Source organism: Felis catus, chromosome X (assembly GCF_018350175.1).
Source record: "Felis catus isolate Fca126 chromosome X, F.catus_Fca126_mat1.0, whole genome shotgun sequence".
NCBI classification, from domain to species: domain Eukaryota; kingdom Metazoa; phylum Chordata; class Mammalia; order Carnivora; family Felidae; genus Felis; species Felis catus.
In genome coordinates, this window is record NC_058386.1 from 106,488,926 (window position 1) to 106,513,851 (window position 24,926).

At 49.6% G+C, this 24,926-nt stretch overlaps 1 protein-coding gene across 1 annotated transcript; it reads right to left on the minus strand.

The window, feature by feature from the left end:
* Positions 1-3,592: 3,592 nt before the first annotated feature.
* Positions 3,593-12,946, minus strand: APLN (apelin). The gene is made up of 3 exons (XM_004000879.6): positions 12,499-12,946; positions 6,864-7,035; positions 3,593-6,179 (listed from the first exon to the last, which is right to left on the minus strand). The coding sequence occupies exons 1-2, from the start codon at positions 12,563-12,565 to the stop codon at positions 6,869-6,871; spliced, it is 234 nt and encodes a 77-aa protein (XP_004000928.2). The 5' UTR covers positions 12,566-12,946; the 3' UTR covers positions 3,593-6,179; positions 6,864-6,868.
* Positions 12,947-24,926: the final 11,980 nt, after the last annotated feature.

The following is a 24,926-nucleotide window of genomic DNA, read 5'->3' on the forward strand; positions in this document are numbered from 1 at the left end:
CCAGTTACTGGCCAAGATGAGGTTAGGATCCGGAGTGCCAAACCGCTAGTTTCAGGCAACTGGGCTGGCTAGGTTGCAGCCTGCCGATTCCTGAGCACCCAGGGAAGATCAGAAAGCATTTTGTTTGCATAATGACAGAAGTATGAGGTGGAGGTTATGGCAGCCTCTGGGACCAAGGGAAGTTTGTGCAGACCCACATAACCCAGGGGTGGCCTTCCTGACTGGTCAAGGTTCCCATTTCTTGCCATATGCCCATTTCTTCTCCCAGAGCTCCTCCCTGGATTCCCTCTGGAGGGTGGCCTGAAGCATCCTCACTGTTTGCTGGGACCCCAACAAAGCCTTCTTCACAAGCAGGTATTTTGCACCCACTCACCCCTTCAGGGAGGCCTGAGCAGGTGATGAGGCAGAGGCCCAGAAAGGGCCAAGGAGAGACTTTGCCAAGCTACCGAGCAAGCCCTGGACAGAAGTAGATTCAGGACTGGAACTCAGGTTTCTGGGCCCCTGTCCTTGTGTAGAAAGGAACCCAAGGGCCAGGCAGGTCTCCTAGAGCAAGAGCCTGGCTTTGAAATCCTAGCCCAGGTGCTTCCCAAGCTAATGCTGCTACAGGAGAGAATCCTGAGAGTCTGCTCCATCTCTGGGGAGACTCTGTGTGCTGTCTGGGACACTGGAAGTTTCCAGTGGCCAAGGCACACTCAGGGTGGGGAAGCAGATCCCTAGCGAGAGTATGGCAGTTAACCCCACCTGAGGACAGAGCAGGGCTTGAGGCTTGACTGACCAATTAGTGGCTCTGTGAATTTGAGCAAGCAACTTGACCTCCCTGAGCTGGTTTCCTCATCTATAAATTGGGATTATGATGGCTGCCCTGTCTGCTTGTCAAAGTGAGGCTTAGCAGAGATAGCATTAGCTCCCACTAGTAAGCTTGTACCATGGGCTAGGCACTGTGACCAACACTTCACTGCATCATCTCATTCGGACTTGACCACGGCGCTGAAAAGTTAGGCAGAGTATCCTGCCCAATTTGGAAACAGGACTCAATGAGATCAAGTCAGTGCCTCTAAGTTCTCACAGATAAGTGAACAGCAGTGCTGGGATTTGAACCCTGATCTGACCCAGGCTTCCCCTACCACTGAAAGCCCTTTGTTAGAATGATTATTATCAGATTAGCATAGTACAGAGGCCAGCTCATAATCAGTTTATTAAATTCCCTTAATTCTAGACCTTACTTTAGAATGTAAGTCTTCTCAGGCCCCAGGCAAGGGCCCAAGGGCTGAGTTGACACAGGGCTTGGTAAATTGTGACCTGCTGCCTGTTTTTATAAATAAAGTTTTGTTGAAACACAGCCATTCATTTACATTTTGCCTATGGCTGCTTTTGCAACAGCTGACTGGGGTAGTTGAGACAGAGATGGAATGGCCCAGCAAGGTCAAAAATACTATCTGGCCCTTGTTTTGAAACATTCAAGGAAATGTTCTAGATGGGGCGCTGGCCTTTGGCTGAAGTCCAAGGCAGCAATGAGGGAAGCCCCTTGCTGGGCTCCTTCTGTGAGCACTGGCCAGTTACACCGGGAAAACGGACTTTTCAACGGAGCCCTGGAGATGGGGTTCCTGGGTGGCTCAATTGGTTGAACGTCTGACTCTTGATTTCGGTTCAGATCATGATCTCACAGTGTCGTGGGTTTGAGCCCCATGTCAGGCTGGGTGCTGATGGCACAGAGCCTGCTTGGGATTCTCTCTCTCCCTCTCTCTCTGGCCCTCCCCCATTCTCACTGTCTCTGTCTCTCTCAAAAATAAAATAAATAACTTGAAAAAAGAAAAAAAGGAGCCGTGGAGAGGTCTTCCATTTGAGGGTTCCAGAGACATGCTGGCTGAGTCTGTAGCCCCGTCATTCACTTTGGCAGTTAGCTGGCCTAAGCTCACTCTGGTCAGAAAGAAACTTTGGAGTGAGAAATTTCAGTTGAATAACCTTTAGGCCTGAAAAATAAAATTATATAAGCACTTCAGAATGGCTGCTTGCACCAGGCCCAGTAGTTCTCTCCGCAGTGGAGAAGCCCAGCCCAAGCTGCAGCTTGTGGGAGAGTCTAAAATGTTAGGCTTCAGAAAACTGTGGATCATTTTACTGCACAACTAGGGTCCTCAAAAGCCATGGGTGGTCTGGATCTGTCTGCCTCCCTAATCTCTGTCATTGCAGAAGCTGCCTAATTTCCAGGTGGATTTGTTGTTTTTCAAGTTCTCTGTCCCCCACCCCCACCCTTCAACCTCTCAGTCTAGGACTTCTGATCCAGAAACAGTTAAGTGAACCCCTTTTTCTTTTTTCCTCTGCATTTTGTAAAAACAACCCCCTACTCTGATTCTATTGTGATTATTTGGTCAAGATATCATCAAAGAGGGCAACAGATAGGTCTCGTCTTCTTTTGGTTTGATGTCTAATTATCCTCCCAGAAGGCTATCAGCTCACCTTCCCCTCATTCTCTGCCTCTAGGATGCCAGACTTGCAGTCACCCACTAGCATCCAGTTGACTACATATGCCCAGAGGACCCAGGTGCTTGCTCCCCTTCCTGACCCCACCTCCACTGCCCACCATCCTCCTGCCAACTTAACCCAATGCAATTGGGCCTCTGGAGCCAGTGTTAGAAGGACAGTCTCTATTAGCCTTTCTCGGCTCCCTCCAGCCCACACCATGCCATCTATTTCTATTACACTTACCGAGAATGCCAAACACACTTTGTACTTAAGTCTTCCCTCTAATTAGGGGCACTTACTTCTATAGTCCCATAGGAAGAATTTGCATTTTAGAATCCAAAGTCCAGATTCTAGATTCACTTATTGGCTTCACCTCTCTGAGCCCATTTTTTCATTTCTCATTTGTAAAACGGGGATTGTGGACTATGTCACCCCGTTGTTAAGGTGGTAAAATGAGTTATTTTTAAAAAGAGCTCTGAAAGCTGTTAAAGGGCTATACACTTATGGGTCACTATTAAGTTATCCTGCCCTGCCACCACCCCCTTCTCCTTGGCTTCTTGTAAAATAAGAGCTTTGGGGGTGATTAGGGAGCCAACAGACCAATCAGCATAAAGCCAGCCCACCTAAAACCTCTTTGCCTAAAACCAGTTACTCTGATGACCAGTTTGCCTAAAAGTCAAAGTAGTAATTTTGAAAGAAGGCATTTTGTACCAATTTTCCTAAGAGGCACTTCCAACATAATGTCGTTATTTTAAAAGCACTATGTCACAATCTGCAGCATTTTGTCAATGACGAGATTGTTTTGCATGCTTATGTGTGGCTTTTTTCTATCTCCTACTGAGCAGTTTTATGGCTTTTTAGCAAGTTTGTCTGCAGACCTTTTTTTAAAATTATGTATTTCTAGCACTTGACAGATTTATCAAATCTGCAGAAAAGCCCATAAGATTTATCAAATGGACCTTTTTTATCACTCCTGTCTCCTTTTCACTGGGTTTTACTCTGTATTGTGTATGCCTGTGTGAACCTAATGAGTTGATTAACCAAATTAGCATGTACCCGTGCCCCTTTCTGTTCTGCAAGGCATTGGCATTTTGACAACAAGCGTGAAGAAGTGAGACAGATGGGGCAGAACTGTATTGAACTCCTTGCAGTTTATTTTTCAGGCGTTCTCATTCATCAAGCAGCTCTATTTTGTGAAACGTAAAATGATACATACAAAGTCATTACCAAATGTACTTATTGCAGGAAACATAACAATTTTCAAGAAAGGCAAACTGGCTAAAAAGTCCCGAAAGTGTTCAAAAGTAGATAAAATTAGAAGACACCCACCAAGGATATAAGACACATTTTAGCAGAAATCCCACCTTTAACCAGAATGTCCTTAAATAAACTGCTTTTTAAAAATCTTTAAATGACACTGAAGAAAAAAAGAAAAGGACATCCAAACAGACGCCAAAACATTTAAAAGTGGACTGTTATGTGAACCAGTCATTAAGCATAGAGAGTCCTTTTGTGAATTTGTGGCAAATTGGTTCAAGGCCATTTGACCTGGAATCGATTAGGGATGCAGGCACTTACCTCCGCGCAAGTGTGATATGTGGGCATGGGGACAACCATGGACCTCAGGGGACAGGAATGCCCCTCCTGAATATGACCTCCAAGAGTAAGGGTGAATTGTCAACTTTTTAACTCTTTATTATAAAGACATATTTACACAGAACAATCTTTACAAACACAGTGAACATAATTATGGGAAGGGGACAATTTCTTAATGAAAAGGGCCTTAATATCTTTGTATAAATTAGTATAAGAATCATACACAACCATTTTAAATAAGACGGTCCCCCAGCCCCCCACTGCCCTCTTCCACCCTGTGTCTCTGGACCTTCCCCAGCTTTCCCCCTTTCCCCATGGGGCTGGGCAGCTGATGAGGCAGGAGACACAGAGAGGGGGAAGGGAAAGAAGACCCAATCCCTGGTGGGGGCATCAGTGGCAGAAGAGGCTTTCTGGACACTGGCCAGCCCCCACTCCCAGCCTGAGGGGTGTAGGGGGAAGCAGGTGCCCAGACTGGCTCCTCAGGGTGGGCCTTGAAGCAGCAGCAGCAGTAGCATTAGCAGCAGCGGAGGTAAGGGGGAGAGGCGGTTAGGCAATATTGGGATTACTGTGGGACTCGGGGGGCCCTGACTCCCCCTGTCCCCACACATACATAGGTGGCCATCAGGCTCTTGTCTCCCCTGGGAGGCCTCTGAGAAGGAAGCCTACTCGGACCTATACTTCCTCCCATCTTTCCTTCCTTCCTTCCTTCCTTCCTTCCTTCCTTCCTTCCTTCCTTCTCTCCTTCCTTCCCTCCCTTCCTTCTTCTCCCCCTTGCCCATCCCCTAAGGAAAGGCCCCTGGGAAAGAAGGTCCAGTCAACATGAAGGGAAGGCTACTGAGTCCAATTCCTGAAGGCTACCTTCTGGCTTCTGACAACCAGTGTTGGGGTTGGAACAGTAGCCTCAGTACCTGAGCTGCCCCTATAAGAATACCTGGGGTCTGGAAGTGCTGCAGGAATGGGGGCAGCTGGCAAGTTATGGAACTTTCCATCCCCAGTTGGGAAATGGACTGGCAGGGGCAGGCCAGGGAGGCGGGAGCAGCTCATTCCCCACACCACCACGGGGCAGTTCATAGCTGGCTTGCTTCTCCCTTCCCTGCCACCCCCAGCCCCAACCTTGGGAAAGGCACTTAATGTGTTCTGAAAAGATATCATTAAGAGGGAAGAGGACATCATCAAATGGGGGCGGGAGACCTGGGTCCTCATTCTGGCTCTGCAGTGACCCTGACTAGGTCACTATCCCTCTCCAGGTCCATTTTTGCAGGAGTTTGCATAAGAAGGCGGAGCTAAGTGATCACCAAGGTTCCTTTTGGCGCTGGTATTGGGATTCTTGGCAAAAAACACTCCTGCTTGGCTTTTGCTCCTGGGAGGGTACAGAGCCATCTCCTGAGTGAGAGCTTAAACTAGCTGGCAAGGGAGGGAAGGAGTTGGGGGTGGGGTGGGGGGCAGTGTTAGGAGACACAGAAAGGTGAGAGAGGTAACAAAGTACTTCATGGCCCCTCTCCTTTGCCTCTTCCTTAAGCCAAACATGGGATGAAGGAAAGGCCACAGCAGCTATCCCTCCTCTTCTCCAATGCCTCCCATCTCCCCTTCACCAGAGAACCAACCCCCATTCCAATGCCCCTCCCCAGGCACCTGTCTGCATCCTGATGCCCCAGCCCCTCTAACCAGAGGCTCCTTGCCTGGTGAAGGGTCCACCTGACTGGAAAGCCTGGGATCTGCTGAGGCCCACTGAAGAAGGGAGTGTTTCCCCCCAGCCCGCAGAGCACGCCCGAGGAAGAATGGGCTGGGTGAAGCTTGGGCTGTTAGATGGGAGGAGGTGGGGACTAGAGGAAGGGGGGTGGGGTAGGAGAAGGCTGGCCTTCCAGTGCTGGGTCTCCAAAATCAGTCTAGGGAAGAGCCAGGAAGAGGGGCTGAATGGATCCATTGGAGAGAAAGGGAATCATCCCAACTAGGGGCAGGATCACGCCATTTGGGGAAGCCGGTGGGTGAGAAGAGCCGGGACCATCAGCAGCAAGGACAGGTGCAAGATGAGAGGCGAATGGATGTGAGGGCTCCAGAGAAGAAGACCAATCTATGGACTGGTGAGAGTTGCAGGGGGTGGGTACTCAGGGACCCGTTCAGTCCTAAAGAGACAAAAATGACCAGAGAGAAGTCACTGACATGTCCTAGGTCAAAAGAACAATCTGGGAAAGGAAAGGAGACAGGCTTCACTCCCCTCTCCCCACAACCCTGAGCCTAAAGCCCCAGGTCTCTGAGTTGGTGCCACCTTGTCCAGGCTACAGGGGTGACACCGCAAGCCAGGTCTCAGGGACAGTCTTAGGCTTTGCTTTCTCTGCTATTGCCTTGGATTTTTCTCTTTCCCAAGGCTCTGGGCAACTCTCTTCCTGTTCTCTGCCTACTGCCCCTAAGGCTCTCTGCTTCCCTCCCCCTGTCCAGCGAACATCCACCCTGCACACCTATAAGCATACCCTGGGGCACCCCTCTCCAGCTCATCAAGGCTCCCCAGGACTTCTAGAACTCTCCAACTGGGCCAGCCTGCCCAAACCCAGGCAGCAGGGTGGAGGGGAGCTGGCACCCTATTCCTAGAGAGTCGGGAGATTGGCCTGAGGTGTAAGCCCTCTCTGGGCCTTGGTCTCTATGTCTGTAAAAGGAAGGTCTAAGATGGGTGTTCTGTAAGCCCCTGTATTATGTGTGGGGCTGGAACTTCTTGGGACAGGTGTCTGCCAGTGATAAGCAGCAGGGCCACCAGGCTTCCAGGCTGTCCCTCCCTGCTCCTTCCACTGCCCACTGACCAGAGGCTCAAGTACCTGCTTCAGAAAGGCATGGGGCCCTTGTGGGAGAGGCGCGGCCGCTGGCGGCGGAATTTCCTCCGACCTCCCTGCCATGGCCCTGGTCCATTCCTCGACCCTCTGGGCTGCACCAGGTGGCGGACATTGCTTTCCTCCAGCCCATTCCCATCAGAAGGCTGCAGCAGGGGCCCTGCAGGAAGAAGAAAGCCTGTTAGCCAGGAAGGCTGATGCAAATGGACAGGGGGCCATGGGCTCATGGTAGAGGGCAATCTCTTCATGAGATAGTACTCATCAAAGCTTTTCTTTGTTTTTATCTTCTATCTTGGTGAACACTTTGCAATTTTTACACTGCCCTGGCTACTACTCACATCTTGCGATTTATGGAGCTCACTTTATGTCCTTTGGCAGCTCTCTCATGTTTCTGGCAGGCGCAAACATATTCTTCATTTAGAACATCATTGTGGGGTACAGTTTGGGGCATATGTCTATACTTGGTTAGGGCACAGCAAGCAATAACCCCCCCTCCATTGTACCCTTGCAATGGATACACTTAAAACATTTCAAACATATATTTCAATGACATGACTCCCCCCAGCACCATGTACCCATCACCCAGATTCCACAGTTCTCCAGATGGAGTCACATATGCTTTAGTTATCCCCTTTCTTTGTGAAGCATTCCATAGCAAATCCAGAACATCATGTCACTGTGCTCCTACATCCTTCAATATGCAGGTGACCCACTTTTGAGTACTCAAGATCTCACACCTCACCCCTGGGCATCTCATCAGTGTTTAGGCATCTCACTTGCTCCTTGTGATCTCCCTGTGGGTATGGCTGGGTGGGGGGTTGTCTCTGGCTCTGTATGCCTTAAGCTGGGTTCCATTCAGTTTATGACCAGATTTAGAGACCAAAATATCTTATATGAATGAAAGAGTGAACCACTGAGTGAATGGTCACTTGAAGCAGCAAGTGTGTGCATCAAGAGGGGTGTGGTCTGCTGCAGCTGCCCCCCCCACCAGATGCCCCATCTCCTTTCATCCCCAGATCACACCCCTACCCTGTGTCTGATGTAAACCCCTTTCACTTAAATCCCAGTTGGCTTCTCTTCTGCTCTCTAGGGCTCTGCTCTATATCTGTCCACGTCTGGCTTAGAGTAGAAGCCTCCTGATGTCAGGCCAAGCCCTGACGATAGAATCCAAGTGGTGCTGGGTGTCATTAGGCACAGTGAGGGAGAAGGCACGTGGGCGGGCTCTCACGAAGGCTGCAGCACACCCAGGGAAGGCAAGCTTGCACTCCAGAAACAAGCCTGACCTCTGGAAGCAGGCAGAACAGGGAGATGAGAAAGTGCCGGGCAGAAGGCAGACTTGCGGGGAACTTGTGCAATGGCCAGTCCAGGGCTGGCCTGCAGAAATACAGCCTCTGAGGTCAGTGATCACTAATCCCAGTCTCTCTCCTCCCACACCACCGGGTTCACCCTCAGCTATGTCCCTGCCCCTCAAGCCCCACTTCCATCCATCCAGGAATCCCCACAACTAGCTCACAGTTTCCATAGAACCACCCGTTGGCTGCTAGCCCCCCAGTCATACCCCTGGCGGCTCTTCCTTTCCCTCCTCCTGCCTCCAGCATCCCCATGCTCTGGTTCCTCTGTTGCCTCCTTGGCTCTCATGATTCCTCCTCCCTTTGCACACAATTTCCAGGCATTTATCCTCCTCTTGGGCCAAAAGCAGGCGAGGTTTGTCCTTTGGGCCCTCTCCACCCAGGCTCCTGGGGCCAACCTCAGCTGCTTCAGCTTCTGCCCTGTGTTTTGGGGTCCCCTCAAGGCTCTTCCTGACCACTGAGGTGGGTAAGAATGAAGCTGATAAGGAGTCAGTACCAGAGAAACACTCAGGACAGGAAGGACTGTGGTGAGGGTGTGGCCAGGCACAGGGAAGGACCTGAGGGGTCTTAATAATGTGAGGCCTTGGTTCTTGAGTCCATGTCCTGGACTACGGGGGCTGGGGTGGGGGTGGGGGCACGATGGCACAGGTTACAGCCCCAGGGGTATAGCGGGCATGGAGAAGAGAGGCAAGGTGCCTAGATGGGGAGGGTGTCATCTCCAAGTATTCAGCACCCAGGACTATGCATGTTGGGGCAGTAAGGAAGGGGGGATTAGGGGTGAAAAGCCCTAAGTGGGGGGAGGTCAAGAACCAGGATGGGGAACAGGGATGCTGGCTCAGACTCTGGCCAGGGAGACATCTAGACTCCAAGCCTGCAGAGAAGAACTACTTTGAGCCAGACCCCAGAGAGCAGCCACCCAGAAGCCCCTGGCACATTGCATCCCATCAGGTGGGGGGGCTCACTGTCTTCTTTGTAGCAGGAAGTCTGCAGCTCCTCCCACACCCTGATCCCATCACCCACCTGTTTCCTACTTTTGATTCTGAGTCTGGCTCACCCTAAGATAAGCTGACACCTGAAACCCGGGCTTTATCCTGTCCAAAGGGACATTTGAAGGCTGCTGATTTTCATCACTGCAGAGGTCCTTCCTGTACAAAAGAATTCCCCTTTAGAAATGGCGGCCATCCTCAGTGCACTTAAATATTTTCTTCCAACTCATTTGCTACTTAAGGGGAAGCTAGGGCAACCCCCCAAAGAATCTGAAGCCTAGAGGAACTGGAGCCATTGCTCTCTGAAGCACCATCAGAACAGGGCTCCAGCATCTCTGCACTGAGAACTGCTGTCAGGGGTGAACAGGATTTGATTTTCATGTAACCTGAACTCTAACCCTGCCAGTGCACAAAGAAGTGCATGTGACTTTTCAGGAACATGCCAGCCTCACCAGGAATGAGGCACCTGTTTTTCCTCTTGCCGTCCAGCCTATCTTATGATTGCTTTAAAAGTCCACACGAGTGCTCTGCTGGTGACCCACTGGCTGTGTCCTCTCCACTGCTCTGTGGTACCACAGGTACCTCCCTGATGAGGCACCCTTCCTTTGTCTGCCCAGCCCTCCACCCCAGTGCCCTGAGCTATCTTCCTGGGCCAGTTTTGCTGCCCTTGGACGCATCACACTCTGGCAGCTTGGCCCTTCACTTCACTTGCATTAACCCTTCGCCGGAGAGGCCTGACTCAGGTTACAAGAGTGCTTGGCACTTAGGGACTGGGGATGGGGTGCAGATGCCCCTTCTCTGAGAGTAGGCTATCCTCACTCACACTATCACCGTGACTGCAGGCTTTGAGTTAGGGCTCAGGAGGAAGAGGGGGAGGAGGGGGAGGGGAGAAGGAGAAAGAGAGGTGCTCAAAGACCAAGGGACACTTGGCCCTGGCCCGGCAGTTCTCAGACTCAGAAAACCAGGTGTATCCAGGTCAGGAGGCACTGAAGGAGTCTGTGTGTGTCTGGTAAGGGGAGGGCGGGAGGACATTCCAAGTCAGGACAGAGTATATTGTGGAGGGAGCAAGGTTTTCAGGCCTGGGACTTTGACTGGAGACTTTGGCTGGGGAGAGCATGCAAGTCTGGGCCAACGGCAAGGTGGTTTTGGGTCCCTGTTTCTGATCCAGGATAGGAAGCAGGAGGAGCCAGGCCATAGGTACCCAGACCCTTGGCTGGTGGCCACCTGCCCAGAAGTGCCCCTCCTTGGCTCCAGGAGATGTCATGGAATGGAAAAGACACTGAGAACCTTAGAAGTGTCCAGTGCTAGGCTTAAGCAAAATGTGAGGGTACTCAATTTACCCAAACAAGGGCATGAAGACAGATGGCCTAATGAAGAAGGGTGAATTAAAGCAAGAGGTGACAGGGTCTGGGCCAAAACACAGTGTTACTTCCCCCTTGAAACTAGCTGTCCTGTTCCCTTTACTGGCTGGATCCTGAAAGGGTTCTAGTGGTAGTCGGTTGCCCAAGGGTCTCCCCATAGTCTCTTGGGGGAGCACCAAGTATGTAGATCAGAAAGCCCCAGATTTCTCTGGGACACCCTCTCTGCACCCACTCTTTCTTCCCTGAAGGCACCACCTTGGACTATTTGCCAGCAGTGGTGTCATGCGGGTGTCTTGTCTTGCCAACTGCATTGGATAGCAGGCTCCTGGAGGGCAGGTCCATGTGGTGTTCCTCATTCATACCTTTTGCTCTCTGTTTGCCTGCCTGACAGGGATTTCTGAAGAAAAGCCCGGCTCCTTCTTACCAAGGAAGAGGCTGACCCAGCACTTGGGTCCTGGAGAAGAAGACACTGGACAGCTAGCTGAAGACAGGGGGTGACAGAGCCAACCAATTGCACCTTTCTGAGAAGCCAGGCAATGCTCCCAGGGCCAGGGCAGTGCCAAAAGGCAAGAGCAGAGAAAGGAGGCAGCCTACAAAGGGAGAGAGGTAGAGCCCTTCCAGGCCCCTCAGAGGCTCCTGGGCTGCAGGCCATCCTCCTGCTCTGGAGGGTCTGGAACTAAGTAGGGCCCCATGCCCTTCCTCCAGCAAACCTGCTGCCCTGCCCTCTCCTTCCCTCTGCTCCCACCTTTCTGTGACTCCAGCCCTGGCACTGGCATTAGTCCACCTGGTCTTGGCCTTCCCCTTCTGTGGTGCCAGGCAGGCAGCAGTGACAGCCAGATCACAGGACTGTGGCAGCTGGAGGTGGGAACTGACCGCCCCAGGAGACACTGACGCACAGGGGACAAGCAGCCTGGGCTGGGGCTGCCAGGGCATCTGGGGAAACCAGGTTTGGGGAGGGCAAGGGAGCACCAGGGCCAAGTATGCCAGGTGAGGGGCGGTGTGTGGTGCGGGTGGGGGAGAAAGGACTCCTGGCATGGAAGTGTCAAGTCAGGTCCACGTTTCCTGTTTGGGTGCCTGGAGACACGGGGACTGAGGTGAAGCCTGCCTGGGGCCGAGTAAAGGCCAGGGCCAGGATATCAAACAAGGAGTCCCCGGGGTGTCGAGGAGTCTGCGAGGAGGGCCTCTCGTGCAGCAGCAGGAGAACAGACCAGACAGGACCTTGGGAAAAGGGAAGAGAAGAGCTGCCTGGCCTGGCCCTGCCTGGCCGCCCCGGGGAAGCCTGCCTCCGCTCCCATGCAGGCTGGAAGGAGCAGCAGCTGGGCTCCACGCCGCCGCCCCCGCCGCGCACTCCTGCCTATGCAACAAGTGTCACGTCTGCATCTTGGCACATCATCCCCAGTGGCCCGCGCCCCAGGACCGGCGGTTGGCCCCTAACCTCCGGGTGCCGGAAAACCTTCCACTCGGGAGGCCAGCCCACCAGGCTCAGTCAGGTCGGTTCCCTCCACTGATCCCCGGGGAGCAAGACGGACGCCCCCCCCCCACCCGCCCCACATACACCCTCCACCACGCGGGGTGCAGGCCGCGGGACCCGGGGCGCACGCCAGCGGCCCTGAGCTCTTCGGACTTCGAGGGGCCGCCGGGAGGGGCAAGGCCCCGGGCGGGTGATGCCCCCGAACCAGCCAGGCACCCCCCCTCCCCCACGGAGGAAGCGGTCGGCCCGGTCGGCCGACGGGTCCCTGGCCCAAGGCGCCCTGTCAGTCAGCCGGTGGCCCGGCGCGGCCGGCGCGTGGCTGCTCCCGCTGGGCTCGCGCCCGGTCCCGGGAGGAGGAGAGCGCGCGAGCTGGGGGGTGGAGGGGAGGGAGCGCGTCGGCTGCGGTCCCGGAGCGCGGCGAGGGGTTCGCGGGCGAGCGGCAGGGCACGCACTCACCTCCACACGCCGCGGTCAGGGAGAGCCAGAGCAGCAGGAGCGCCTGCACGCACCGCCGCAGATTCATGCTGCTCCTCTGCCGCCGCGCGGCAGCCGGGGGCCAGGGGGCGGGGAGGCCGGGGAGACCGGGCGGGAGGCGAGGCGAAGCGAGGCGCGAGCCGCGGATCGTGCGTGCGTGCGTGCGGGCGCTGAGCTCGCGTGGCTGCCGGGCTGCGCCACGGGCTGGCCGGCTGCCGCGCTCGCTCGCCGCCGCCTCTCCGGCAGCTTCCCTCTCCCGCCGCCGGACAGCGCCGCCACACTGGCCTCAGCGGGCGGCTTCGGGGACGGCGGCGAGCTCTTTCCAAGAGGCTGGCTGCTCGGCCGCGGCTCCGACTGCCCGTGGCCCAGGCTGCCAGCGAGAACGCTCCCCGCTCACTCCAGGGGCTGCATTTTGTAGCTTGTGGCTTGGCCGCGAGCCCACTTGGTCATGTGGTCATCTGGAGGGCTGGAGGGCTGGAGGGGGGGGGCAGGAAGAGAGAGAGAGAGAGAGAGCGCAAGCCTCCCGCACCGCCCCCCTCCCAGCGCACACTGTGCGGCCCCAGCCAGGGCGCGAGAGGGAACCTCGAGGTGGCCCCACAACAAAGGCGGCACCGCTGCTCCGACAACCCACAACCGCTCCTGGACAATGCCCGCCTGGCTGGGGGCCAGAGGATTTTGGAGACCTGAAGGATTTCAAACACAGGAAGCATTTGGGGCGGTGGAGGGGCACACTTAACCCTTTCTCACCTCGCTTCCTTAATGGCTGTCCAGGAACCAGGGCGCTCCAGGGAGGACCCCCCTGCCTAGGCTGTCCCCACTTACCCCCTCCACCTCTGACCGGCTCCTTCCTGCTGCCACTCCCCAGCCAAGACACCTCCCCTCCTATACACACACACTGGCCCTCCTTTCTCCTCTGCGTCTTCAGCTGGGTTTGTATTGGGGGTGACTGTTTAGGCTTGTGCCCAAGACTGACAGCAGCTCCTATGGTGTCCCCTCTCTTGTTTCCCATCATCATGAGAGGGAACAGTTTACCCAACTCTGAACAGTCTAGCCTGGATTCATTTTGCACGTACTTGGGATTCCCCTTTGTAAGTGGGTCCTGAAGTTATTTGCCTTCCCAAACTAGTCTGTCAGCTCATACAGGCTAGGAGCTCCGAAGGGAAAGGACTGCCTCTTTCACAGGGCTGGGAAGCCCCTAAGATAGGACCTTGTCTTCTCATTCTTCTGCATCTCTCCAAGGTTCCTAGTATCAGACTCTGCACATAGGTGGCACTCGACACATGGTAAAGACTGAATAGAAAGGTGTTTTCACATTTCAGCCAGACAGTTTCTTGAAGTGCAGGTGCAGATTTACACACAAAAAAATACATTGGACAGTGTGCGTGCCATAAAAGATGTGAGAGACCACGGCCTATTTAAAATATTTTTGAAATGTTAAAACAATCCAGTATATACACTATTTCTTGTCTGTCTGCCCCCACTCATACTGTCAACTCCACAAGAAGGGGATCTCTGCTTTGTGCACAGCTGTATCCCAGATCTAGAACACTGACTGGGACCCGGTTGGGGCTCAGTACCTAATTTTGAATATATAAATGAAGTTTTCAAAAACATCCATATTGCGTCAATCAAGGCAGTGGGAAGGGACTAAAAGAGGGTTCCTGTTAATAGTCTATGACCCTATTAGCCACAGTCCAGTAGGAAAAAGGCAGAGCCATGTGAAGCAGAGTGCCTCTCTTCACCTGTACGTATGATAGGGAAAGAGAGGATAAAATAGGTAGAGAGGGAAAAGATAGGACCTGAGGTCCCTGGGTGGGGACAAACACATATTTTGGAACAATGCTGGGAATGTCTGACTACGGCAAACTCCCTCAGGCTTAAGGTTCCTTTTAAGAATGTAACGAACCCCACCTACTCCCCCTCAGGTTTCCCTCAGGAATTTGACAAAAGACCTGACTAAAAATAAGTAGTAGACCATAAAACCTATGACCCATAAGGAACAGTATGACCATAGACCACCCCTCATACAATGGGATAGAGCCAATCAGTAATGGACAACCCAGCACCTAGAGTTGTCCAGCCAATAAGGGTAGGGCCTGAGAAGGAACAAGGGGGAAGGATAGGGGAGCTGACCAGAACCTTATAAAGCAAGGACCCTTGCCTATAGTCCACGGGCACTCACTTTTGAATGCCCCCTCTCTGTAAAGAGAGCTTTCCTACTGTTCTTCCTTTCTAATCTGATATTCTAATAAACTTTTGCCTGCAGCTCATTTTGTGTCCACTTCTTCATTCTTCGAAGCGGCGAGACAATGATCCTGGGTATTGAGGTAATAAAATCCTGCAACATAAGGCTTAGGCTGCAAGCAGTTGGCATTAGTAAGATGATTTCATTTCCGCTGGTGCTGTCCCCCTGGAAAGAGCCTCCCAATTAGGAGGACAAACACCTGGCCTTGAGTCTGCACCCTTATCTGCTGTAGGGGCTTGCTAAAGTTACCTACTTACTGGATTTCATGAGGATGATCATCTCTATCCTCTTCTCTTCAGGGTTCTTAGGGGATTAAATGAGGTAAGGTACCTGAAGGCACTGTGCAAATGAGGAACAAATCCTTGTAGGGTCATTTATAGGAAGCGTGATCCTCCAGCCCCTGATGGATCAAGCCTGTTAAACCCCAAACGAGTGCCCCCATAACTAGGTTAATAGAAGCATTTGTACATTTTTTTTATTTTTGAGAGAGCACAAGTGGGGGAGGGTCAGAGAGAGGGGGACAGAGGATCCGAAGTAGGCTCTGCACTGACAGCAACAAGCCACAGGGAGGGCTTGATCTCACAGACTGAGAGATCATGACCTGAGCCAAAGTTGGACACTCAACCAACTCAGCCACCCAGGTGCCCCTAGGAGCACCTTTACTAGGGTGTGCATGAGCTATTTGCTGAGTGGTTTGAGCTGCACTTTCCAATACAGTGGATACTAATATTTAAAATAAAATGAAAAAGTCATTTCCTCTGTCACATTGGCCTCAATTCAGTTGCTTAGTAGCAACATGTGGCCCGTGGCAACCATATTGGACAGCACAGAACAGAAACTTCCAGTCATTGATAAAGTTCTATCACACAGTGCTGGGTTTAAAGCACCTCATTCATTCTTCTTTGTCCTGTAATCCTTTTTCCCACTTTACCTAACTTCAAATGCACAAGGGGAAAAAATACAAAAGCAAACCAATAGCATTCAAGGCAAGCAGCGCAAAGTAGATCGAAGGCATGCATTTAAAAACAAGATTTAAAGAGTTGAACACATGGGAGAATCATGTTTTAATCTAATCTGTCTCTCCATTTAACCAAGTTCCCTCCATTTTTTCCAGTCCCAGATCCAAGATTTCATCTTCCTCCTTTCTCAGGCTACTCTTGACTACAGAGAATTTGCCCTCTTCATAACAGCTGTGGCTGTATCTTTTATTGGCAGCTACTCCTGCGATGAGTTGGGAGCACTTCTGTGTCTGCATGCTGTGCGTTGTGGGCCTGTGGAAAGGGTCCACCACCAGCATACCCATTCTAGAATTGAGGCCCATAAGGCAAGGAATGCAACATTGATTGCTCACTCTGAAACCCCCAGGGGCTCTCATAGATCTTAATATCATATTCAAATGACCAGTTTTCATATCTGTCTCCACTTACTGACTTTTTAAAAATTTTTTTAATGTTTTTATTTATTTTTGAGACAAAGCATGAGCAGGGGAGGGGCAGAGAGAGGGGGAGACACAGAATCCGAAGCAGGCTCCAGTCTCCAAGCTGTCAGCACAGAGCCCAATGTGGGGCTCAAACCCACAGACCGTGAGATCATGGCCTGAGCCAAAGTTGGATGCTTAAGTGACTGAGCCACCCAGGCATCCCATCCACTCACTGACTTTAAGGTCGCTGGAATGATAGTACTGAGGATAGTGCCTAGCACATACTCGGCACCTGGAAACTGCTTGTTGAAGAAATAATTGTTGACATAACTGTGCTACCTTTGTTCATTTGTTGAAGAAGATGATACCATTGAGTTAATATCAGCAAATAAATGTTTTTATGTTTATTTTTGAGAGAGAGAGAGAGAGAGAGAGAGAGAGAGAGAGAGAGAGAGGCGGGGTGGGGGAGGGGCAGAGAGAGAGGGGGACAAAAGATCCAAGGCAGGCTCTGTGCTGACAGCATAGACCCTGACGTGGGGCTCAAACTCACCAACCGCGAGATCATGACCTGAGCCCAAGTCAGATGCTTAATCGACTGAGCCACCCAGGTGCCCCAGCAAATAAATGTTTTAAAGTGCTTCTTCAGGGGCACAGAGGACGTACACAAAACCACCTCCACCCTCCAGCCCCAAGGCAGCAAGCAGCTCTGAAGTGCATTGTTGCATAGGAGTATTGGGTCAGGGTAAGACTCAGTTTCCAATCAAGGTCAGGGACAATCCTGGGGGCAAGGGTAGGACTCAGTGTATTATTGGACACAGACATGAGATAGCTGACCTATGTGAAGCCATTTTGTGTCTTGTCACCCTATCACTGCTGTGCACAAGCTATTCAGCACTGCTAGTGTCCTATGTCACAATCACCAGTTGATGCACTTCCATTGATTCATCCAGCTCTGTCTTCTGGGTTTGAGTGACCACAGTGGTATACTAGAAAAGACCCAGCTTTTAGAATTTCAAATAACTGAATTCAAATTCCCCCTCCTCAGTGTCATTCATTAACTGTGTGACCCTGGGAAAGTGATTTAACCTCTCTGAACCTCCATCTCTTCAGCTGTTAAATGAGGATAGTAATAGTACCTACCGTATTATGGTTGCAAGATTCAATAAGATAATGCATGTAAAGAACTTAGCAGCGTGGTCCCTAGTCCATGGAAGTTGCTCATTCAATGTTACTTTTCTCTTCTTCCTGACATGCCCCTCCTGCTTAGGGCTCAGGCCTCTGGCCTCTTGAAACTGATCAAGAAGGAAAGGCTCTGTCTTTGCTCTGCTCCATCCACACCTGTCTTTTTAGTAGCCATCAAAACTGCTCACTGTCTTATTCCCCCAAAGCACCGATCTCTGCTGGAGCCAATCTGCTGAATGCATTTGATCCAGGGAGTTAATGTGTGATACTGGTTTGAGGTTTTGCCTCCTAGGTATGGTATTCATTTTAACGGGGGCCTTTGGGAGACAATGTCCTACCCTAGGGTAATATCAAGCTTCATCCTTTTGAGCAAAGAGACACTTTAGTGACTTTCATTTAGCTGCTCTAAATGGAGCTCACCCTGCTTCAAAGTCAATGCAAAAAGGGATTACCTCTGGCAGTTCATAACCCAACTATTAACCTGCAGGTCTGGCTGCTGAAACCACAGAGTGCAATCCTGTTGCAGCCTATTCCTCTTTGCCTGTCCCCACAGATGACGATGACAATGATGATGGTGATGATGATGATACTGATATACTGAAATGTATTGAGCATGTGCCATGTGTCAAGCACTGTTCTGAATGCTTTACATGTATTAATTCATTTAATCCTCACACCTGTGAAGTAATCCTATTCCTTATCATCCCCATTTTACAGATGAAGCAACTGAGGCTTATAGACGTTAAGTAGTTTTCCCAGGCCTGCCTAACCTTAAAGCCCTAACTGAAGGCTCTTCCCTCACTGAGCTTTGAGAAGCAAATGCTCACATCTCTAGGCCCATATATCACTTTATTTGCACTTTCTAAAAAAAACATTACAAGTAAAAATTTATTGACCTGGAGAAACAGTAATTGTATATTTAATATTGCTTCTAATTTATCGTAGGCATTACTTCCCAAAAATGTTAATCATGGCTGGATTGCAAGAGTATTAGGGAAATGTGGCCCCGTTGTTTATATAAGTATACCACATTATAAATCTACTGCAGATCTGAAGGGATTTGCCTTTGTGGAATTTGAAACAAAAGAACAAGCAGCAAAAGCTATTGAGGTAGGACCAGAACCTTTGGTAAGAAAGTTTTTCTTTCTCTTTTTTTTAAAAATTTTTTAATGTTTATTTATTTTTGAGACAGGAAGAGACAGCATGAACGGGGGAGGGTCAGAGAGAGAGGGAGACACAGAATCCGAAGCAGGCTCCAGGCTCTGAGCTGTCAGCACAGAGCCCGACGCGGGGCTCAAACTCGCGGACCGTGAGATCGTGACCTGGCTGAAGTCGGACGCTTAACCGACTGCGCCACCCAGGCGCCCCAATACAGTTTTTCTTAACCTTCCTGAATTGCACTCTCTTGAAGGTTCACTTTATTTGCACTTTTAACACCGAACTCATATTGTCTTGAATCAATGAAGCAGTGAAACATAATGGTTAAACATCTTGGTTCTGGAGTAACGCAGCTCTGCCACTTACTAAATAGGTAACTTCAGGCAAATTATTTGTCCATTCTGAGTCTTAGTTTCCTCATCTGGAAAAAAGGGCTAGTACCTAGCTCCCTGAGTTATCGGAAGGATTAAATAAAGGTATACCTAGAAAATACTTGGTATAGTGCTTGGGTCTCCGAGAAAGGCAAACATTATATAAATGTTACATATTTTCATAGATATTTGTGTGTATGTCTTACCAATACTTTGAGTTAGTAACACTGTCTTATTCATTTTTGTGTTCTCACCAGCAGTGCTGGTGTCCAAAGCAGATGCTCCATAAATGTTCATTGAATGCAGGAAGGAGCTGTATAGTCATATTAATAATTACTCTGGGTTTATGATATATATCATGTCCTTATTTGGATACTTTTATTTGGGCAAAATCATGACAACTTGTGCAGGGGTTTCCTAGATGGATCAATACCAACAGTTAGCAGAAATAACAAAGAGATGTGAACGTCCCCCACCCCCAATTATGTAGTGGTTGTTTTTACTGGAATAATGTAAAAAGCGCAGTGGGGAGAGGACATCGGGAGAATGATGACCTGGCCAGTAATCAGAGAAATCTCATAACAGAAAGAGCCCCAACTCCCTCATTATGCAGATGGAAAAACTGAGGCCAGGCCCACACAAGAATAGTGACTTGCCCAAGTTTACACAGAAAGCTGATGGCTAAGTCAGGATGAAGATCTACGTTCTAAGTAACTCCCATCTCCTGCTTTTCCCGCCATGCCTTCCCAGTATAGAGCTCTCACTCAGTGGCCAAGTGGTGCCACAGCTGGCTGTGCAGGTGCTCAGAGCTCTGTAGTTAGGTATAGGATCGTCATTACACAGCCCAGTCCTTCTGGAGCACCTCATAATAATGTGTCTTTCCAATATCGCTTATCTAATCTGTTCCCTAAGACATAAGCTAAATTAATGAGCAAAGAAATTCAGTAGCAGCAACATTGATAAAAAATATTTAAGAAGAGTCTCCAAGCTACCCCTGTCTCTGGAGCTACTTAACAGAACTTGAAAAACAGCCGAAGAGGTTAGCTGCTACTTGATGCCTCACTAACTAGTTCCATGACAAATGATCTTTGCTTGGTTAAGCACCAGCAGAACACATGAATTTTCACTGTATCATTACTTAGCATCTGTCTTTTGAATTCCATTGGCCAGCATTGAGCTTTCTTTGTTTTTATTTATTATTTAGAGGCGGGAGGCAGAAAGAGAGGGAGACAGAATCCCAAGCAGGCTTCGTGCTGTCAATGCAGAGCCTGACTCAGGGCTCGATCCTACAAACCACGAGATCATGACCTGAGCCGAAATCAAGAGGCAGACGCCTAACCACTTAACTGACTGAGCCACCCAGTTGCCCCCAGAGTTGAGCTTTCTAACTCATCTGTATCCACCAGAGCAACCAGCACAATGCTTACCATACAGTACATGCTTAAGATACATTCAGTGATTAACTTACTCATTTTAATCAGAGAGCATGATGTTAGTTATGCCAAACCTAGCCTGGAACCTAGTCTATCAATCAAAGCCGTTCGTGACTGTTTGGAGAGGGAAAAAAACCCTGGTTGTTGGGACTTGTTGGACTTTGCTGTGGTTTCTTCTTCATCTAGTTGTGTGATTCTACTTTCACCTTGGTGGCCAGTGCCTCCTAGTCATGATCATCGATGGATCCTAATTCTGGCCACAGACAGAGATCTTTTCTCTCACACTTGTCCTTTCCCCAAGCACACAGACTCAAATACTAACCAATACAAGTTGTCACTTTTGCAAAACGTCAAGAAGTAGCCAGGTTGCAGCATAACTGCATGCCTCTATTTACATCCACAGTATTGATCGCTCTCAGCTCTACTGCACGCAAAATCCTTCTGTGGAGCACCTTTCAGCCACTCCCAAAGGGACTCCAAGGGTCCCAGAAATGCTTATTCCACTCCCATGTTTCTTCCAACTTCTTGGCAAACTACATACATTCTCTGGTTCTCTTATATATTTCAGAGACACCAGAGGTTCGCTCGCAGACACACCTCATTTGACACAGTGATCGTGTTCCTGAAAAATATTATGGCAATGGAATCCAGATAATCAGCCATAGTTCAAATGTCTTCAAAGGGTTCACTGTTTACTAGCAGAATAGGTCCTGAGAGATCCTCCAAGAAGGCGAAGAACTAACTGCCCCTCTGCTCCTGCTGCTGTCCCATCTGCACAGAGTTGCCCCCTTTTCCTCACCTCCAACTCAATTCCTTCTGATCCTTTGGCCCATCCCAGAGCCACACAGGTCCCTGTTCCTCCTGTTGGTCTTTCAGAGCAGTTACATTTCCTCTGCACATCCTCTATGACGTCTCCCAGGGGCCTCCATCCTTCCTCCCCTCTACAGTCTATAAATACTCTGATCTCCCAAGGGAAGCATGTGGATTCCTTCCTCAGGCAGTAAGGCCCTCATGAGTGGGCCTAGGAGAGCCACTCCCAAATGAGCATGTTATCCCCAAGGCCCAGTGAGCCACTGAACCTTTCTTCCTCTTACTTTGCTGGTTAATCTTATCTAGACTTATATCAGGTGGGATGTTATCCAATCCCAAATCTGGCACCTTTTTGTGCTGAGCCAGAGCAAAGACTGTTGGGGACTAGGTGTAGAGTCTATGCCAGTTTGGTTATGGACGTGGAGCTCTGAGACAATGAGGTTAAAGTCAGGAGGATAATCTGGGTCAGTTTTGCTTCATCCCAAATCCAACTTTGTACCCCTAAAGTGATCAGAGTTTGGCACCAACCATCACATGGGTTCTAACCCTAGTCACAGACCAAGATTTTCTTGGTTTCTCTTTTCTTTGCCTTTCATACATTTCCTGAATGCATAAAGAAAGAGTATAATAGTGTACCAACCTTTAAAAAGTAACACTATGGGGGGAAAAAAGGAAGAAAAAGAAAAGCAGCCATTTTACAGAAAAATCCCATGTATTAATTTCCCAAGACCATTGTAGCAAATTACCAAAAACTTGGTGCCTTAAAACAACAGAAATTTACTCTCTCTCAGTTCTGGAGGCCAGAAGTCTAAAATCACAAAGTCTTGGGGTGCCTGGGTGGCTCAGTCAGTTAAGCATCTGACTCTTGGTTTCGGCTCAGGTCATGCTCTCGCCATTGGTGGGTTCAAGCCCCGCATCAGGCTCTGCACTGACAGTGTGGAGCCTGCTTGGGATTCTGTCTCCCTGTCTCTGCACCTCCCCTGCTTGCTTGCTTTCTTTCTCAAAAATAAATAAATAAACATTTAAAAAATAAAATAAAATCACAAAGTCTCTGGGGGTGACTCTTTCCTTGCCTCTTTCAGCTTCCAATGTGTCTCCAGGCATCCTTGGATTGGGGCTGTATCATCCTCCCATAACCCTCTCCTCTTCTGTTGCAGTAACCTCCCTCTACCTTACTCTTTAAAGACACTTGTCATTAAATTTAGGGCCCACCTGGATAATCCGGGATGATATCATTTTGAGATCATCAAGTTAGTTACATCTGGAAAGACCTTTTTCCAAATAAGATTACATTCACATGTTCCAGGGGTTAAGATGTAGACATATCTTTTGGGGGGTCACTTTTCAACCAACTATGCCCCACTACCTCCATTCACATCCCTGGCATGTGAACAGGTTGAACTTTCTGTCAATTTTACCTCTAAAGTCTGTACACTCATCTAGGTTTCTACTGCCCCAACCTCATTCAATCTTTATCATTTGTCACACATCACTGTCCATAGCAGTGCTATGGTCATGCTGGTCTTGCTCTTCTTGAAAACTTTCTGTGGGCTCTGAGGATCGAGGCCCAATTCTTGGCCATGGTCTGCAAGGCCCTGCATAATCTAGTCCCTGTCCCCCTTGCCAGACTCCTCTCTTACCTCTCACCCCCTTTCTGTCTGTAATTCCATGTCCGTTCCTGTCACAATGCCTTCCCAATGTTCTCCCTTCCTCTTAGAAAACTCTCTACCTCACCCTATCATCTCCTGACTGACACCCCTCATCCATCAGCTCAACTCTAAGGTCAACTAACTCTCAAGAGATGCTTTGTCTGGCCTCTCAGCTGTCCCTGTAATGGCATCTCTCATAGTTTGCAACTAGATTTGTGTTGCATCAATGTCTCTCTGCCTCCCTCCCCAACTCAACTAGACTGAGCCCCACAAGGGCAAGGACTGCAGCTGTCTGGTTTCATCATTATGTCTTCAGCATTCAATCAGCATCTGATGCATAATGGGTGTTCAGTCATTATTTGAATGAATATGTGAATGGATGAATGAGCAAATGAATGGATTAATCTGAACATTTGTGTTCTAATCCCTCAAGTTCCTCTCCTAAAAAATGAGAGAGGGGAGCCTGGATGGCTCAGTCAGTTGAACATCTGGCTCTTGGTTTTGGCTCAGCTCATGATCTCACAGCTCATGAGTTCGAGCCCTGCATGGGGCTTTGTGCTCACAGCTCAGAGCCTGGAGCCTGCTTCAGATTCTGTGTCTCCCTCTCTCTCTGCCCGTCCCCAACTTGCACTCTGTCTCTCTCTCTCAAAAATAAATAAACATTAAAAAATTTTTAACATTTTTTTTAAATGAGAGAAACAGTGTCTGTCTCATGGTGTTGAGTAAGAATCAAAATGAAATAATGGAGAAGGGGCTTTATAAACCATGAGATGCCTTAGTAATTTAAAGAATCATTATGATGTTGGCAGATGTAAGCAGCTTTTGGGGGGATGGGGAGGTGCACTGCACATGGTGTAGGTGCAGCTGGAGAAATGAAGGTGGAGATGAGGTATGATACTTGATGTCTACATTCCTCTGAATAAGAAGGGTTTCTGTGGCTTTGCTGTGTAGGATAAAATTACAAGAACACTCAATTCTCCTGCTCCAGACTTGAAGCTCATAACTTATCACCCTCTGGGATCAAAAGAAAATGCTACTCTCCTCAGGTGTAAATGTTGTCTGGAGTCACCCTGGGCCTTTAGAGTTTTGATTGTCTTCCTTTAAGGCATTAAAGCATCTGCTCCAGGTGCGGGCTGAGGATAGGGTGACAGCCTCCTGGGCTGGGTCTATCTCCACCAGTGCTTCCCCACAAGGTGATCTCTCAGCTGTAGCACATTTAAGGAGCTGCCCAGCTGACAAATGACTTTGAAGCATGCCCCTTGGCTTTTCATTCTTTACCTTCTTGGCTTTCACTACTAATGGGGCAGTAGAGGGGGCTGGGGTGGGTGGAGAGTATCACCCCCTTCCTTCTGCTCCTCTAGCACGTGCATCTAAAAGGCATCCCTGGAGGCTTGACATTTCAGGTCTTTAGTTTCTTACATTTGATTTCCCCAGACCCCATCAAATCATAATCTCCTTTCCTGCAGAGAAGGGACACTTCCACCTCTTCCTCCATATCCTCTTAGCTCCTTGCATTTGGGTCAAGAGACCGAAAAAGGCATTTCTCATTTCCATCTTGTCTTCCATTGTTTTCTCCCCTGGGATGTCTATGCATTCAAGGACCTGAGATACCTCACTGGTCTGGAATGTCCACAGCAAGCTGATCCTCTGAATCATAGACTTAAAGAAATTGGAAAAAGCAGAACTCATTAGGCTGTCATTTCCCGTTTCCTCCTCTACCCTGGATGTCTTCCCACTGGCTTGCCAGTGCACTTCTGTCATTCCACTGGGCTTTGAGGCTCTGTCTACACCATCCCAGAAAGGTGAAGAACAAAGGCATGTCTCTGAATAATCCAAGCAAAATCTCCAGTTTGGTCCCAATGATTTGGACATCCTAGTATGAAGCACTATTTTGATACAAAGCTTCAAGACAATTCCCTCTAATAGGTATAACTGAAGCTGTAAAGGACCTTGCAAAGATCTACTCCTTTTTTGTTTATAGCTTTATCGAGGTATAATCGACATACAGGAACCTGCATACCTTGCATGCCGTGTACAAAAAGTGTACAATTTGCTAAGTTTTGACATATACGTACCCCCATGAAACCATCACCACCAAGTTTCCGTGATTCCCTATAATTTCCTCTTGCCCCTTTGTAATAC

What these genes read in the sequence shown, in the direction of transcription:
- APLN (XM_004000879.6), bottom strand. Translation starts at nt 12,565, where the DNA reads ATGAATCTGCGGCGGTGCGTGCAGGCGCTCCTGCTGCTCTGGCTCTCC. An exon ending in CCTGACCGCGGCGTGTGGAG is followed by an intron (nt 7,036 to 12,498) that starts GTGAGTGCGTGC and finishes TTCTTCCTGCAG; the next exon opens with GGCCCCTGCTGCAGCCTTCT.